The following is a 19,098-nucleotide window of genomic DNA, read 5'->3' as shown; positions in this document are numbered from 1 at the left end:
CAACACCAGTCTTTAGTGCCTTGGCCACTTGGCCAAGTAACATTCCTAGATTTGATGAGAACCCTGTTGTAGATAACTTTCAAATCATATTTAAGGGTTACAGTCCTACTTTGGCAGATGTAATTGTTTTTTTGTTTTGTTTTGTTTTGTTTTGTGAGGGTTAAGTGACTTGTCCAGGGTCACATAGCTAGTGTCAAGTGTCTGAGGTAGGATTTGAACTCAGGTTCTCCTAACTCCAGGGTGCATGCTCTATCCACAGTGCCACCTAGATGCTCCAGATCTAATTTTGAATGATGACTGTTCTTCATGGGAGAGAGATAAGCCATCACAGAAGGAACAAACAGGTTGGCTTCTGTGGAGGGGAAGTATTCTGACCCTAAAAGTCTCCCTGTTGGCCTTTACAAGATCTGCATTGGAACCCCAGTGATCTAGAGGATTACATTAGATTATAGCAGACCAGCCAATCTTTGCTTAAGGGTATGAACAGCATGTCCAGAGAAGTGGAACAAGTTCCAGGAGACAGTCCAAGAGGAAGATGAGAATCCTAATCATTTTTATGAGAGGCTACTTAAAAGTGCTAAACTGTGAGATTAGACCCCATCAATCTGAGAGATGAATGTACAATGAACACATACTTTGTTAATCAGTCATTGCCTGAAATAAGAAAACATTTCTACAAAGAATACCTTGCATGGCATGAGATGCCTGTAAGGCAGTTTGAGGGCATTACCCTATTTGATTATGCAGGGAGAGAGAAAGGCAAGAAAAGGAAAAATGAGAGAGAGATGTACAGGAAAAAGAGAAAGAGCAAACTGTCATTGCTGCAGTGCAGGAAGCTCCAGTCCAAACCATTTTCACTTTTTTTTTTTTCTGATGCTCTTGCATGTAGCATCAGAGACTATCTCAAAATCTTCAGGGTTACTGGCCAAAAGAGAAGCAGTTACTCTGTAGTACTGACATTCACTCTGTGCTAAGAGGGCAGGGACCTATTGTTGTCCAATCTATGAGATCCAGAGTGAATTGGGTTTAAGACTTGGTCTTTGGAAAGAAATCTAGCCAGTAAACCCCAAGTTAATGAGGCAGCTTTCAGCCAACAAAATGTACCTTCTTTTGGGAAGAGCTGTTGTGTTTGTCCTTTGTTCTTGTTCTTGAAGAGGACCATGACATCAAGATGATGGCATGATTTGCATTTGATTTTGATTTGAGTGAGGGAAGACTGTTCAAGGTCACCAGCCTCACTTTCTCCTCCAGAGCCATCTGGGTCCAATGGACTGATATTCATCAGGACAACTGGAGATGGCCCAGGACGCAATGTGGGACCCTGCCCATTTAGGCTAAGGTCTTATCAGATTCTCACTTTGAGTAATATACACCCATTCAATGCATAGACCTCTAGTAGTTACTCAAGAGATGGCCCCTGTGAATAAAAATAAAACACATACACACATACACACACACATGTACACACACACACACACACACACAAAATCAAACTGGGAGTGGAAGTCCCTCAGGGTTCCTGGGTAAAAGAAAAATAGTTCCTAGTACCCTCAGTAAAGGGAGGGAGAAGGAGAGGGAGAGGAGACTCCTCACAGGTTGTGTTTGTCCTTAGTTCTGGAAGAGGACAATGACATCAAGGAATGATGACATGACTCGCAGTGGACTTTGATTTGAGTGAGGGAGGGCTATGCAAGGTCACTTACCTCACTATCTCCTCCAGAGCCATCTGGGTCCAATGACCAGATATTCATTATCATGAAGAATGAATACAGAGGTTACCAGAAGAACAGCAATACATGCATGGGAAGGGGAAAGGGAAGGACTGTGGATCTCCAAGAAGACCTTTTTGTCTTTCCAGAACATGAGATCTTAACCCAAGTTATACATATTCTCCCCAAAACAGTGAACCTGAGGTTACCCTTAAGATTGGGATCGCATTCTCTAGATACTGGAGCCTCTAATAAGTTAGCCCAATTTCATGGATCCCCCTTCTGTGATACTTTCCTTCCTCCTTATGCCTAAATCCTTCTGTAAACCTATTGGGACAAGATCTTTTATGTAGACTAGGGGCTATTATTCCCTGCTTTCCTGATGCTACTTTGTCCCTACAGTTGCCCACCAACATCAGGGCAGTGTCTAAAAAACTGCAAAAGTAAGTTTTTGTTTTTTAAGGTACACTGTGATCAAGTTTTCTCTGTATTGGCCTTGAAAGCAATCAGTTTAGAATGTCAGCAAATAATGTTTAAAATTATATGTTGTCATTGTAAAAACTATTTGTTTAAGAAATGTTAAGATTGTAAAATGCAACTCTCTTGATTTGGAAATTACAGAATATTAACTCCCTATATATTCTGAAAAGTGAAAAATAAGTAGACAGAAAAGAAGAGTAAGTGCAATTTTGTTTTAAAAAAATGTTTTGAATTTACTTTTATCAATGACATAACAGACCTTAATTGTTATTTAATTAGACCAGACTTTTATAAGCTGGTAACTAGAGCTGAGAAAATTCAGACTCCCTCCTCCTGTGGCTTAACAGGAGTGTCAGCCACTGCAGGCCTCCTGCCTTTAAAGGGTATATTACTAAGAACATTTCAATAGATTTTTGGTGGGGTTTTGTCCTGTAAACTTCTTTATATATTAGTACTAGGAGTGGGAGGTACTCTCTTTCTGGGAGAGTGGGAGAGATATGAGATGTTTTCATCTCTTAAAGAATACCAGAATTGTAATTTATCAAGCAATAATTCAACAGAGTTTAGTTGTTATAGGTTAATTAAAAAAGTCACTAGAGTTGAAACAAACCATACAGCTTAGGAAGTAAAAGTAAAACTAGGCCATTGGTTTTGACAACTTTTTATGCTAACTGAGAAACAGAGTTCTGTAAATAGTCTGAAATATTATAGAAATATAGACTTTAGAAGTTGAGCAGGTAAAAGAAAGTTTTGAAAAAAGAAAATGAAGGTCTTGGTGACTGAACTCGGGCTAAGATGGCCTGGGATTGAAGTGCAGCAGCTGCAGTAGTAGCAGCATTGTCTCAACCTTCTCGCCCTCTGCAATCCCGGAAGCCCTCTCGCCTCCTACCATTGTGCCATTCTCCAATAGGCACAACATGCTGAAGTCCCACTTCCCTGCTTAGGAGGAGTATCCCGACCTCTCCTCCCACAACAACCACATGACTAAGGTGCTGATGCCTGAGCTCTATGAAAAACTCTGGGATAAGGCTACATCAAGCAACTTCACCCTGGATGATGTCATCCAGACTGGTATGGATAACCCAGCGCACCCATTCATCATGATTGTGGCTGGAGATGAAGAGAGCTACGAAATGTTCAAGGAACTCTTTGATCCCGTTATTGAGTAACGACATGGAGGCTACAAGCCTTCTGATGAGCATAAGACTGATTTTCACCCTGACAATCTGCAGGGTGGTGTTGACCTGGATCCAAACTACGTGCTGAGTTCCCACGTTCAAACTGGCCAGAGTATCCTAGGATTCCGCCTGCCCTCACATTGTAGCTGCGGTGAACATCGCACCGTAGAGAAGCTGTCTGTGGAAGCTCTGGCCAGCCTGGAAGGTGACCTGAATGGGAAGTACTATGCTTTGAAGAACATGACAGAGCAGGAGCAGCAGCAACTGATGGATGGACCACTTCCTCTTCTTACAGGCCTGTCTCCCCACTCCTCTTACCTTCTGACATGGCCCAAAACTACCCTGATGAAAGGGGCATTTGGCACAATGACAACAAGACCTTTCTGGTGTGGATCAATGAGGAAGATCAACTGAGGCTCCTCTCCATGCAGAAGGGAGGTAACATAAAGGCGGTGTTCATACGTTTTTGCATAGGGCTTACTGAGACTGAAACCCTTTTTAAGACCAAGAACTACAAGTTCATGTGGAATCCTCACCTGGGCTACATCCTGACATGCCCCTCCAACCTGGGCACAGGCCTTCATGCAGGTGTCCACATCAAACTTCCACACCTGGGCAAGCATGAGAGTTTGGTGAGGTGCTGAAGAAACTGAGGCTGCAGAGGAAGAGGACAGGGGATGTGGGCACAGCAACTGTGGGTGGTGTCTTTGACATCTCTAAAACTGACCGACTGGGCTTCTCAGAGGTGGAGGTGGTGCAGATGGTAGTGGATGGTGTGAAGCTGCTTATTAAGATGGAGAAGTGTTTGGAGCAAGGCCAGTCCACTGATGACCTTATGCCAGCTCAGAAGTGAGCAGTTGGCACCCTGAATTCTGTGCTTCCTAATTTATTGGATGAATGGATAACTACTATTCTTGCTGCCTGTGGCACCCTAGGGGCTCTGGAGGCAGCCTACCTAATCATGCTGTAAAGAAGTAGAGTTTTATTTTTGATGACTGAGATGTTGCTGAATGCTGAAATAATAAACTATTGCTTTGGCTTGACCCAGGTCTGAGGGCAAACAAACAAAAAAAAGAATATGAAAGAAATAACAGGTTTAGGGAGAGGTTCTTTGGTGTACTTGAAATAAGCAGGAGGAGGGGAAAGTGAAGCTGCATCATCCCTATCTCTAGCTGTTTTTTTGTCTTTTTGTTTTCTGTTTTGTCTCGTTTTCCTAATCTATGAAGTGGTAGTGTCTTCTTCAGTACTATTAGGAGAACCAAATGATATAGTGATTGGGAAGTGTGCCTATCATAAATATGATAATTCATTGTATTAGAAATATTGCTGGAAAAGTAACCTCTTTTGATTCTCTCTAGTTCTAGATTCACTCGTTAAAAGACTCATGTAAATATGTCTGAAAACTATTTAGAAGTGTAAAAGATAATGGTGATAATTGTCTGTGAATCTGGCATAGCAAGGATCCCTTAAAATATCCTAATCTTTGAAAAACTGCCCCGAGGTATTACCAATCCTGTTGACAATTTAAGTATGGTGATGTAGTTTTAGTTGAGAACTAAAAGTTAGGAAGAGGAAAGATTAAATTCATATCCCTACCCATTATACCACATGGCCATAAGAGTTTTGAAGCCTTAATTGCTTAGCCTGTTACAAATGAAGTTATATAAATACCTGGTTGTTGTGCCCGGGGGCAGCTAGGTAGCACAGTGGATGGGGCACTGGGGTTGGAATCAGGAACTCATCTTCAGAGTTCAAATCTGGCCTCAGACACTTACTAGCTGTGTGACCCAGTTCTTCATCTATAAAATGAACTGAAGAAGGAAATCACAAACCACTCCAGTATCTTTGCCAAGAAAACTCCAAATCGGGTCATAAAGAATCGGACGTGACTGAAAACAACTGAACAACAAAAAACTTCTGCTCACCTAACTTTTGGGGTAAGAGTGCTCTTATTGGTAGAGTGCTTAGCACTGGGCCTTGCCCATGTATATGTCAGATACTATATAAATGTTGGTTATCATGATTCTTTGTGTTCCCTCCCATTTAGATATGACTATTGTATAATACCGTAAGTGTTTGCAAATTGGGAATCATTGTGTTAACTCTCTTTGTGTTTTATGGAAATTCTCAAGTATTAAAGCCTGAGGAAAAAGGGCCATCCCCTGTTAAAATTTTACCTGACTCTTTAAAGCTCTTTTGCCTGGGCCAAAAACCAAAACCAAAAACCCACTCTACTGCTACTGCTATACTATCACCAAGAATATTAGAGTGAAAAATTTTAACAGCATTTACTTATAATATTTAATCTCTTTTGAGCTAACTTAATCACAATAGTTCTGAATCTAAACTGGTAGAGCTTTATATGTATTTCCTGATACTGTTAATATAAAATTAATAGCATGCTTATATTGTGAAACTTGATAACACCAACACTGTGAGAAAAAAATCACTTTTCTTGTCATCCAGATACTATTAGGTTATAAATTCAACTGTTAAAGAGTTGTCTGAAAGCTACTAACTATTTCACTAGTTCTATTTTATTTCATTAGTGCTATAGTAATGGTTTCAGAAATTTCTTCTTTCTTTGATATATTTGAAAATTACTATTTGGGTATGGTTATGTTTTTATTAGCTCTGCTGATGATATGGTATAAGATTCTATAATAATTAAATTAGAGAGCTGCAGGATTTCAGAGGTGGAAAAACTAGCTTCACACCCACAAGAATGGGAAAGTTTATAAATTAGCTTATATTGAGAAGGTAAATTTCAGACAAAGAACTGGAAATTGCAGGGATGCCCACAAATTCAATATATTTTCTGTGGTGAATCCCTAAATTGTGGTTTGAATATTTTTATGAATGCTGAAATATTCTAGCAAGTTTTGGATGAACATTCTTTAGACTTTGTTATAAGGGAATTAAAAGCTTTTAACTCCCCCAGAAAGACAGATTTATTGTTTTACAGCTAGGATATGAAGGTCATCTCACTGATTATAAAGAGGCAGTTTTGGTGGTGATGGTGGGGATTGTCAGTGAAGTTTCAGAGGAAAAAAATTGAGAACTGGAACTTAGAAACTGCCTGCCTATTATTAACTCTTTCCTTGTTCATGGAAAACAGAAAAGGTTTGTGTATGTCAGGAAAATAGCCAAAAGATAATTGGTTTCATTGGAACATTTAGTTAAATACTTAGGAAATTTTGCAAACTAAAGTTAAGTACATATCAGTTTAACAATAACTAACTGGTGTGTCTCGAAATTAGAAATTTTGTTCTAAATAAATATGAGACTTCAATCCATTTTTATAGTAGATTATATTCAATTTGAATTTTAAGAAGTCTCTTGCTTCCTCCATACAAAAGGGAAACTTCATTAAGGGAATAGGAGAAGCAAACCCAAGCCTTCCTGAGAGCTCCCAGATACGTGAGCTATAATAACCAGGTTCATAACTGAGTGATGAGATTTGGTAGGACTGGAAAAATTATGAAAACAAATTGGAAAAAAATTGGCAATTACTGTATGGAAAAAAAGAACAAAGAAAATACCTTGTAGACTCTCCTTATTTATAAAATTTCCAAGTTCTTGAAACCATCTGTTTGGGTAAAGTCATCAGCCATGTGAAAGCTTGTTTGGGTTATGGAGATTGCTAAACAATGGCTAGAGTTACTGAGAATTTACAAGTGTTTATATAATATAAAAGTGATTTCTAATAATTGATCTTCATACTAGGATGAGTTTAAACTTGAGGAGGAGAAAACAAAAAAGTGGAGGATGTGAAGTGGAGTCTTTTGTGTGAGTCCTAGTAAACTTTTATTGCTAATTGCAACACCATGAGTATGGCAATAATTGTATCCAGCCCTATGTTTTCATTAGTAAAACTTACTGTATTTGAGACAAAAATCTCTTGAGACTATAATTAATATTATTCTGAGTTTTGAATTCAGATATAGTTGTCTAATGGATATTAAGTCAGTAATCCACCGTTTGAGAGAAATGCATGAGATACTAAGAGAGAGTGTGATCCTGAACTCTTACAAGTATATGTTCACCTTCTGGCAAAAGACTGAGGGGATAACTGAAGGTAGGATTCTCCTGACTCAGTTTCCCATTGTGTTACTTCATTTTTTAATTAATTAGTTTATTTTTAGTTTCCAACATATATTTCCACAAGACTGTGAGTTCCAAATTTTCTCCCCATCTCTCCTCTCCCCCACCCCAAAATACCATGCATTCTGATTACTCCATCTTTAAATATGCCCTCCCTTCTATCATACCCCTCCCTTCCCTTATCCCCATCTTCTCTCTTTTCTTGTAGGGCAACCTGTATTTTTATTTCCCCATTGCATGCAAAAACAGTTCTCAACATTCATTCCTTAAACTTTGAGTTCCAACATCTCTCCTTTCCTCCGTCCCCATCCATCCCCACTGAGGAGGCAAGCAATTCAATATAGGCTATATATGTGTAGTTTTGCAAAAGACTTGCATAATAGTCATGTTGTGAAAGACTAACTATATTTCCCTCTATTCAATCTTGCCTCCTATTTATTCTCTTCTCTCTTTTCATCTTGTCCCTCCCCTAAAGTGTTTACTTCTAATTACTCCCTCCTCCCATTTGCCCTCCCTTCTGTCATCCCCTGCACCCCACTTATCCCCTTCTCCCTTACTTTCCTGTAGTGTAAGATAGATTTTCATACCAAATTGAGTGTGCATGTTATTCCCTCCTTAAGCCAAATGTGATGAGAGTAAGCTTCACTTTTTCTCTCTCACCTCCTTTTCCTCTCCATTGAAAATGCTTTTTTTTGCCTCTTTTATGAGAGATAATTTGCCTCATTTCATTTCTCCCTTCCTCCTCCCATTATATACCTCTCTCACCCCTTAATTTTATTTTTTTAGATATCATCCCTTCCTATTCAACTCACCATGTGCCCTCTGTATGTATGTATGTATGTGTCTATATATATATATATATCCATGTGTGTGTATAATCCCTCCAACTACCCAAATACTGAGAAAAGTTTCAAGAGTTACAGATATTATCTTTGCATGTAGGAATGTAAACAGTTCAACTTTAGTAAGTCCCTTAGAATTTCTCTTTCCTGTTTACCTCTTCATGCTTCTCTTGGTTCTTGTATTTGAAAGTCAAATTTTCTATTCAGCTCTGGTATTTTCATCAAGAATGCTTGAAAGTCATCTGTTTCATTGAATGACCATTTCCCCTCCCGAAGTATTATACTCGGTTTTGCTGGGTAGGTGATTCTTGGTATTAATCCTAGTTCCTTTGACTTCTGGAATATCATATTCCAAGCCCTTCGATTCCTTAATGTAGGAGCTGCTAGATCTTGTGTTATCCTGATTGTACTTCCACAGTACTCAAATTGTTTCTTTCTGACTGCTTGCAATATTTTCTCCTTGACCTGGGAACTCTGGAATTTGGCTATAATATTCCTAGGAGTTTTTGTTTTTGGATTTCTTTCAGAAAGTGATTGGTGGATTCTTTCAATATTATTTTACCCTCTGGTTCTAAAATATCAGGGCAGTTTTCCTTGATAATTTCATGAAAGATGATGTCTAATGCTCTTTTTCTGATAATGGCTTTCAAGTAGTCCCATGATTTTTCCATTGTCTCTCCTGGATCTGTTTTCCAGGTCATTTGTTTTTCCAGTGAGATGTTTCACATTGTCTTCTGTTTTCTCATTCTTTTGGTTTCATTTTATAATTTCTTGGTTTCTCATAAAGTCATTAGCTTCCATCTGCTCCATTCTAATTTTTAAAGAACTATTTTCTTCATTGAGCTTTTGAAACTCCTTTTCCATTTGGCTAATTCTGCTTTTTAAAGCATTCTTCTTCTCATTGGCTTTTTGGGCCTCTTTTGCCATTTGAATTAGTCTATTTTTATAGGTTATTTTGAAGATTATTTTCTTCACCATTTTTTTGGGTCTCCTTTAGCAAGCTGTTGACTCGCTTTTCATGATTTTCTTGCATTGCTCTCATTTCTCTTCTCAATTTTTCCTCCACCTCTCTTGCTTGATTTTCAAAATCCTTTTTGAGCTCTTCCATGGCCTGAGACTATTGCATATTTATTTTGATGCAGAAACCTTGACTTTTATGTTTTCCTCTGATGGTACACATCGTTCTTCCTCATATGAAAGGATTGAAGAAAATGCCTGTTTACCAAGAAAGTAACCTTCTATAGTATTATTTTTTCCACTTTTTTGGGCATTTTGGCAGCCAGTTACTTGCCTTTTGAGTCCTTTGTCAAGAGGTGTGTATACTCTGAGGACCTGTAAGTTCTCAGTTCTTCCATGGTGGCACAATCAAGGGAGAGGAGTTTACTCCTATCCTGATCTGCGCTCTTGTCTGTGAGCAGCCACAAGCACTCTGTTCTGCCCAGGATCTGCTAGTAGAGTTCCCTCTGCAGAACCTCCACCAACTCTACTGCCAGCACTCTTCTTCACCCCAGGGCCACCACTCACGGCTGAGATTCAGATCAGCCTCTTAATTCCCCCGGAGTCTTTAGGCCAAAGGGTCCAAAAATGAATGCTGCTGCTACTGCCACCACCTGAGACTGGAGCTAGGGAAGAACCCTGCTTCCTTCTTACCTAGGTGAAAGCTTTCTCACTGACCTTTGAAACTGTCTCTGGCATTTGTGGGTTGAGGGATCTAGGAACCAGGACTTCTTCAGGTAGCACCCTGAAGCCTGCTCTGGTCCTGTTCCTGAAGTGCTGTGTGGCCAAGACTGGGCTGCACTCCACTCTGAGCGCAGTGTAATAAACCTTTCCTGTCAGCCTTCCAGGCTGCTTTGGGTTGGAAATTTCTTGCATTCTGTTATTTTGTGGCTTCTGCTGCTCTAGAATTTGTTTAGAGTCATTTTTAACACATACTTTATGGGCTGTGGTGGGAGAGCTTCTACAGGTCATCCATCTACTCTGTCATCTTGGCTCCACCTCTGTTACTTCCTTTTGAACAAGAATGTCTCCCACGTGGTTCATCCTGAGTTTGGCTGTGAGGTAGAATGCATGATTGATTGTCAACAGGGACTCTTACCTGAAATCAAACAGAGCTGAGGAAGCTTTATCCTGGCATACACATGTGGAGTTAAAATGTGCCTTTAGGCTTAGGCTTGGGAGACTAGTTTTAATGCTATTATAATCATGTCTCTGTTTTTCTTTTTATAACAAATTTCTTTTTTTAAAAAGTTTTATTTATTTTTAGATTTTTACCTTCATTTCAACAAAATTTTGAGTTCCAATTTTTCTCCCCATCTCTCCCCTTCCCGCACCCACCTGCATTCTGATTATCCCTTCCCTCAATGTGCCCTTCCTTCTGTCACACCCCACCCTTCCTTATCCCCATCTTTTCTCTTTTCTTGTAGGGCAAGATATAGTTCTATACCCCATATTTCCCAGTTATATGCAATAACAGTTCTCAACATTCATTTCTGATACTTTGAATTCCAATTTCTCTTCCTCCCTCCCTTCCCACCCATCCCCACTGAGAAGGCAAGCAATTCAATACAGGCTATATATGTGCTGTTTTGCAAAAGACTTCCATAATAGTCATGTTGTATAAGACTAACTATATTGCCCTCCATCCTACCCTGTCCCCCCTGCTTTTTTCTATTCTCTCATTTGACCTTGTCCCTTCCCAAAAGTGTTTACTTCTAGTTACTCCCTTCTCCCATTTGCCCTCCCTTCTATCATCCCTCCACCCCACTTGTTCCCCTTCTCCCCTACTTTCCTGTAGTGTAAGATAGATTTTCATACCAAACTGAGTGAGCATGTTATTCCCTCCTTAAGTTATATGTGAAGATAGTAAGCTTCACTTTTCCCCTCTCACCTCCTCCCTTTTCTCCTCCATTGAAAAAGATTTTTCTTATCTCTTTTATGAGTGATAGTCTGCCCCATTCCATTTCTCCCCCCAATATTTTCCTCTTTCACCCCTTAATTTAATTTAATTTTTTTTATGGATATTATTTCTTCTGATTCAACTCAACCTGTGCTCTCTGTCTATATGTGTGTGTGTGTGTGTGTGTGTGTGTGTGTGTGTGTGTGTGTACAATCCCTCCATCTACCCAAATACTGAGAAGAGTCTCGAGTTATAAATATTTTCTTTCCATGTAGGAATGTGAGCAGTTCAGCTTTAGAAAGTCTTTTATGATTTCTCTTTCCTGTTTACCTTTTCAAGTTTCTCTTGATTCTTGTTTTTGAAAGTCAAATTTTCTGCACAATTCTGGTCTTTTCAGCATCAATGCTTGAAAGTCCTCTATATCATTGAATGACGATTTATTCCCTTGAAGTATTATACTCAGTTTTGATGAGTAGCTGATTATTGGTTTTAATCCCAGTTCCTTTGACTTCTGGAATATCCTGTTCCAAGCTCTTCGATCCCTTAATGTTGAAGCTGCCAGATCCTGTGTTATCGTGATTGTATTTCCACAATACTTGAATTGTTTCTTTCCAGCTGCTTGCAGTATTTTCTCCTTGACCTTGGAACTCTGAAATTTGGCCACAATATTCCTAAGAGTTTCTCTTTTGGGGTCACTTTCAGGAGGTGATTGGTGGATTCTTTCAATATTTATTTTTCCCTCTGGTTCTAGAATATCAGGGCAGTTTTCCTTGATAATTTCATGAAAGATAATGTCTAGGCTCTTTTTTTTTTAGCATGACTTTCAAGTAGTCCCATAATTTTTAAATTGTCTCTCCTGAATCTATTTTCTAGTTGAGTTGTTTTTCCAGTGAGATGTTTCACATTATCTTCTATTTTTTCAGTCTTTTGGTTTTGTTTTGTAACTTCTTGGTTTATTGTATAGTCATTAGCTTCCCTGAACTCCACTCTTATTTTTAAAGAACTATTTTGTTCAGTGAACTTTTGAACCTCCTTTTCCATTTGTCTAATTCTGCTTTTTAAAACCTTCTCCTCCTCATTGACTTTTTGGACCACTTTTTCCAATGGAGTTAGCCTATTTTAAAGGTGTTATTTTCCTCAGCATTTCTTTGGTTCTCCTTTAGCAAGCTGCTGACTCACTTTTCAAGCTCTTCTGTGGCCTGAGTCCATTTCATAATCATTTTGGAGGTTCTGAAGGCAGAAGCCTTGACTTCTTCTGATGGTATGCATTGTTCTTCTTCATCCAAAAGGATGGAAGGAGATACCTGTTCACCAAGAAAGTAACCTTCTATGGTCTTATTTTTTTTTCCCCTATTTTGAATATTTTTCCAGTCAGTTACTTGACTTGTGAATCCTTTGTCAAGAGGAGGGTCCTAGTACTCCTCCTTCCCCCAGGACCATGTTCAGGGCTGAGATTCAGATCAGCTGCTAAATTCCCCCAGGGGCTTTAGGTGGGGGGGTGCCACCACTGAGGGCTAAGGTTCAGATTCCGTGCTCAATTGTCTCAGAGGCTTTAAGCTGAGCTGCTTGGACAATGGGTCCAGGCTGCTTTCCTGGCCATGGTAGCCACCCACTAGTGCTGCTGGCACTGACTCTGCCAGTGCTGGGGCCATTGCTGTGGGGACCCTGCTCCCCTTTCACCCATCTGGGAATGCCCTCCCACACTGACCTTTGAAGTTTTCTTTGTTGCTTGTGGATTGAGAGATCTGGGACCCTCCCTACTGGGGATTCTGCCCTGGAAGTCTGTTCTGGTCCTGTTCCTCCCCGTGATGTGCACCTAGGACTGGGCTCTGTTCAGCTCAGTGTCCTGTGGGATAGACATTTCCTGTTGGCCTTCCAGGTTAACTTTGGCTGGAAATCTCTTTCACTCTGTTGTTCTGTTGTTTCTGCTGCTCTAGAATTTGTTGAGAGTCATTTTTTACAGGTATCTTGTGGGCTGTGGGTGAAGTGCTAGAGTATATACATCATTGTACTCTGCCATCTTGGCTCCACTCCCTGCAAATTTCTATAATCAGGGCAAGTGGTCATAAAAGATATGAGCATAGTGCAAGTATATAAGATCTTACTGTTTTCAGTCTAAATGTGTAGCCATTCCATTTCCCAAACTATTAAGTAAGTTAGTTATTGAACTTGTCATCTGCCCATTAATATTTAGATAGTTATGTCTATATGATTAAGTCCCTGAAGTATTTCATTCAGAATGGTATGGGAATAATTGGATAAAGATAAAAAAGCTTGGGCAACAAAGATGGGAATCTATTAATTTGTGAAGTTAAGGTCAGAAACCTCTTCTATTTCATTTTAAGGAATATAATTTCATAGCAATCAGTTATCTTAATAGAGTGATTTTTGCATGTTCACTTGTTAGCCATATCTATTCCATTTCAATATGGTTAACAACTGAACATATTTTACTATAAATAGTTCATTTGATAGACTTTATTCTGTGTATACACATAGGAATTAAGTATAACATATATCTCATCCCAGGCATTTTGTTAAAATTGGAGTAGTCTCTTGTAAGTGAATTCATTTACGTAACCCTTGAACCTAGGGATAGAAGGCATCTGACTGTACAGAATGTTTTCACATATAGGAAATATTTAATAGCATCTGATCCTCCTAAAAAATTGGAATTAAATGGAGTGGAAAATATTGAGAATGCAGCAAGATCAGACAGTCCTGTATGTCAAATGTAAATAATTCTCATGGGGTATGTAAAAAATTCTCTGAAATTTCAAGTGAACTATGGATCCCTAATTTGATGTTCTTATATAGCTCTGTTATTAATAAAATCAGAACCACAAAGTTTAAGCTGGTTTTCACCACATTAACTAGTTATTGGAGAAGTAAAGTTTGAGAGACCATACTAACTTGTATTGAGATCTATTCTGTAAAAGATTTTAGCAAGAACATCTAAGGAGTTCTCTCTTGGAACCAGAGAAGCAAATCTGCTAAAGAGGAGTCCCCTACAGAGCTTCCTAGAGAACAAGACCTGTCCCAGAATGTCCAGGAAAAGATCTTTCCAGAGATCAGACGTGGAGCATCTGAGATGCAAGATGGAACTTGTTGACTAAATGGATATTGCGAGTGGGTTACTAATATGCAAGGAGACTAAATGTTAGTTAGTTAATGTTGATGGTCATTATTATATTACTTTGACTGTTGGTTTCATTGCATTTATACACTTAATTCTCTCAGTTATCTTGGCTTCATATAAATTTCCCCTCTAAAAATTAGGCCATGGCTTTAGTTATTCTTTCTGTGGCTTATACTATCATTAATCATTCTTCTTGTTCTTACATTGACCAGTCAGGTAAAATTGTGACAAGCTCCCATTGACTAAAAAGGGAAATTGAGAAAGTCACATGGTCCTGATTCTATTTTGTGATTGACTCTATTCTGTATCACTCCTAATATGTTGTAAAATTGCGCAAGCAATATTTCTTTGTCTCTGAACTTAGTTCATAAATTCAGCTGATCTGTAATGAGTTACATTCACAAATCCAGTTCTCCCACCAATCACCAAATGCCATTGACTCTTTCTTTGCTTCCCTTCAGGTAGAGTGGAAGAAAATTGTAACAATTGTGGTAGTTCTCTTGTTGGTTAAGTTATTGCCCTACTTGTGCTTGTATTGTGCCTCCAATGTAATTCACTGGTATGTTCCTTTGCTTCCTCCTTGTTAATGAAACCATTTGTACAACATTTAGGGAATCTTGTAGAAGACACTATCTGAAAGAATGTATGAGAAGGTCACGAGGGTTAGGGTGTATGGTGGGAACCAGAGCCTAGGAAAATGACCTCAAGTCTCATAGTTAATGTAAACTACCTTTAATGTTGTCCTTCATTCTCGAAGAGGACCAAAATGATGTCACCATGATAAAGTCAGGTTTCATTGTGTCCTATTATGACTGCTCAGACCAGTATGAGCTTGGAATGCTATACCATATATTGGGCACAGATAGTTCATGTGAATATTTGGGATGGTTCCTTTGTGCTGTTATAATTCTGCTTTGCTCATAGGGCACAGCACCCTTTCTGATGCTGGCATGCCATGCTGAACAGTCCTGTGCCAGTGTCTATCATGTTACACAAACAAATCCAAAGTTCTTGAGAGAGACCTTAAGAGTGTCCTTGTATCACTTCTCCTGACCGCAATGTGGTCCTGACCACCTGCCCCATGCAAGTTCTCCATAAAACAGTCTTTTTGGCAAGCATACATTTTGCATTCAGACAACATGGCCAGCTCATCGGAGTTATGCTCTCTGAAGCATAGTTTGAATGCTTGGCAGTTTAGTTTGAGCAAGAACCTCAATGTCTGGTACCTTATCCTGCCAGCTGATCTTAAGAATCTTCCTAAGACAGTTCAGATGGAAATGATTCAGTTTCCTAGCATGGAGCTAGTGTACATGTTTCGCAGGCATACAACAATGAGATCAGCACAATGGCTCTGTAGACCTTCAGTGTGGTAGTCAGTTTAATACCTCTTCTCTCCCAAACTTTTCTTCGGAGCCTCTCAAACACTGACCGAGCTCTGGCAATGCATGTGTCAACCTCATTGTCAATGTGTACATCTTTGGAAATTACACTACCAAGGTAAGTGAATTTATCCACAGCATTCAAAACTTCTCCATTTGTTATAACTGATGGTTCCACATATGGATGGTATGGTGGTGGCTGATGGAGCACCTGTGTTTTCTGGGTGTTAATTATTAGGCCAAAATTAGCACAAGCAGCGAAGAATTGATCCATACTTTGTTTAATCTCAGCTTTGGAGGCTGTACTGAGTGCACAATCATCTGCAAACAGAAAATCATGCACCAACACTCCCTCCACTTTGGTCTTGGCTTGTAGCCTTTTCAAACTGAAAAATTTACCATCAGTATGGTGGCTGATCTTCCCCAGTCATCGTGATTCTGTCCTGCCACTCGAGCTTTAATGTAAACAGGAAGAAAAGCTGTAACTATTCCATGGGAAAACTTGCATGTGATGCTGGGCTATCCCTGGCACTATGCCTCCTTTGTTCTCTTTCTGTATAATATCTGACCTGGCCTTATGGGTGGTGGTAGGATCAGCTGTTCAGTCAATCCTTCTGCCAGTAAGGACAGGTCTTGTAAGTAAACTCCCTAAACTTTCCCAAGTAACTCAATAAACCCTAGTAAATCCACGGATATATCCCATGCTGGTGTGGACCATTCTTCTTTCTTAGGTATCTTGGTATTCTCTTAGAGGGTCTGCTACCTTATAGTTGGCATAATCAGGGCAGATACTTAATAAATACTTGAATATTTAATAAATAGATAATTGACTGACTGACAGGCAAAGACACAGAGCAGCAGTATCCAGAGGCACATGCTCACACTCCCCTGGATGAGGCATTTCCCATCCCCACCCTTCCTCCTACTGTATTAGCTGCCACTTGGGAGTTATCATCTTTGGGAAGCTATTCCATCTTTCCAGGGATGTGCTCAAATGTCTCGATACAATCTTCATCTGGGAAAGAGGAGAGGGTAAGAACATATTACTCCATTTTAAAGATCCATTAAGTTAGCAGCTCTTCTGCTCAGTGGCCAATAAGGGTATAGTTTTATCATTCCAGAATTCCTGAGTCTTCAGCACTAAGCTAGCACACATATTTGGTGCCAAGAAAGCTGGGTAGTTCTACATAACCTCATTACATTGATATGTGGACATGTTGTTTCTCATGTTAGGATATAACCTCTTTTAGATGGAACCTGTTTCATTTTTTTCCTATATATTTTTCTCTAGCACTTGGCATAATACCTGGCAATAAAAACATATTGATAGATTTGCCTCGTAGACTTTCTAAAAATTTTAGTTGATCTGCATTTTATGGACCAAGATTCTTATCTTTTGCATTAAATAGTCTGGTAATGACATCAAATCACAATTTGAAACCCAAGTCACAGGCAAAAATTGTTCTAAAAAGTTAGAAAACATGGGCAGGCTTCTTTTGTGTGATATTTTGTTCTGTGTTCATTTAATATTGCCTATAATAATACACCTTTATATTGTCAAATATTATTCAGTAAGAACAGTCTCCCTTTAGCTTAGCCTTGGTTCAGGAGTAACACAGTGTCATGCAGATAGTAAGCTTTTAGTAATAATTGTTGTTGACTTAACGATCAGAAAAGTTGCCTTACCTCTTGAAACACCTAATGTCAAATAACATTACTTTTGGGAGAATGCAAATTGAAGACTTCAATTTGTTAGTGATTATGAGGATAATAAATTGTATTTCTATTTATTAAGTTCTGTTGACTTGGTGGATGATTTGTTTCTGAAAAGGGAAAAATTTGAGGGGTTGTAAGTACGAATTTGAAGATGAAGAAAAATTTATTGTTGAAAGTTAATGAAGTTTAGCATAGACAGAAATGATGGGAGGCTCTGTTATGGTATAGTTTTTTCTTGCTTTAGAATAATATATGGCAACATATTTCCCTATTTAATATTTAATTAATTTTATCTTTATCAGGAAATTGTTCTTCATGATAACACACAAGTGAAAGTGACTCCTGGGGAGAAGGCGCTTCGAAACACCAAAGAACACCGGGAAGAAAAAAATCGGCTCAAAGAGATAGATCAGCAGCTGAGAGAGTTGGAGGAAGATTTTGTAAGTCTTTATATTTTAAACTTTCAGATTTTAATTTTGACCAATTAACATGATGAGAAGCAAAATCAAGGCTTCAGCATTCTATTTATGCTTTGTGATGTATCAAATCATCTATGAAAATCAACATGGAATTTAGAAATAAGAGTTTAATGAAATTGTTGATTTAATCCAGTCATAGGGATCACACATCTCTCTTTGTCTGGCACACAAATGATGCTAGGAACTGCTAGCAACATCCTTCTTTTACTAACTGTATTAGGAAGCTGTCTCAGGTAATATAAAAACAGACCTAGCTGTTCCAGGGGAAAGTAGAGGATAAAGGGACATTTGGAAGAGACTGTTCCCTCAGAGCCTAGTCCCTTGAGTGAATGGGAAGTGCTAATGAGGCAGCAAACACACTGGGGGAGAGAGGATGCAAGTTGTAGTGAGCTGTCATCTGTCTAGTTGGAGAGAAATATGGTTATGAGGTAAAAGGGGAGAAAGTACATGTGGCCTGTGAGATACTATTTGCTATATGTCAGTCCTAGAGCAATGGAGACTAATGTACAAAAGAAAACTTTAGAATAATGGAGGTCCTTTGTTTGAACTTTTAGCACAGCCAGAGTGCTTTTCTCAAATGGACTAGTTATTTGAGCACTTTTCACTTGGGAATGGGAATGATCATAGTCAGCTGGAGGCTGAGGAAAAGAGCAGAACTTCAGAGAGAGCAAAGGTAGCTTTTGAGAAGCCAATTACCACCTGCTTGGAGCTCAGGAGGACGGTAGCATTTGTGATGAAATGACCACACCTACTGGGAGCTGGGGAGAGCTGCAGATACAGATGGCAGGGGTCAGTTATAGGGAACAATGATACATGAATCCTGCTGAGGTTAGTAAACTTCCAGAAACACAGTAAGGTATGCAGTCAGAGGGATGATGGAGGAGAGAACTGACATGGAGGGATAAATTCCCATTTCACCCAGCTAGACTTCTGTCTGATAAACAACAGGAGGTCACTGAGACTATCCAAAGTTCTTTTGAGGGGAGGAGTTCATCTCTATTGGGTTTCTTTCCTTTCAGTGGGTTAGAATGCATATTCTGTCCAACTCCATTTACCTGAAAGTAAAATGGTTCATGTTTCAAGTTTCATGATGCTCTGTGGTTACAAGGGGATGATCTGGTCACTGCTCCTTGGAGAGATGTCAGATACTGAAATTCCTAGAGCATCTGAATAGAC

The 19,098-nt window shown here is 39.2% G+C and overlaps 1 protein-coding gene and 1 pseudogene across 12 annotated transcripts in view; both read left to right on the top strand.

Annotated features, from left to right (window-relative positions):
* LOC140513880 (creatine kinase B-type pseudogene) overlaps nt 1–16,698 on the top strand; it is a 34,013-nt pseudogene extending 17,315 nt beyond the window's left edge.
* The window catches only part of FSIP1 (fibrous sheath interacting protein 1), a 267,648-nt gene that overhangs the window by 85,825 nt on the left and 162,725 nt on the right, over nt 1–19,098 (top strand). For all 12 annotated transcript variants that reach the window (XM_072625600.1, XM_072625597.1, XM_072625592.1 and 9 more), the window contains one exon: nt 17,746–17,883. In XM_072625600.1, coding sequence (XP_072481701.1) covers nt 17,746–17,883 — 138 coding nt within the window. The remainder of the gene's footprint in view (nt 1–17,745; nt 17,884–19,098) is intronic.

This window comes from Notamacropus eugenii, chromosome 7 (assembly GCF_028372415.1).
Source record: "Notamacropus eugenii isolate mMacEug1 chromosome 7, mMacEug1.pri_v2, whole genome shotgun sequence".
NCBI lineage: Eukaryota > Metazoa > Chordata > Mammalia > Diprotodontia > Macropodidae > Notamacropus > Notamacropus eugenii.
Note: the sequence above shows the minus strand (reverse complement) of the source record. Positions and strands in the feature narration are given on the sequence as shown.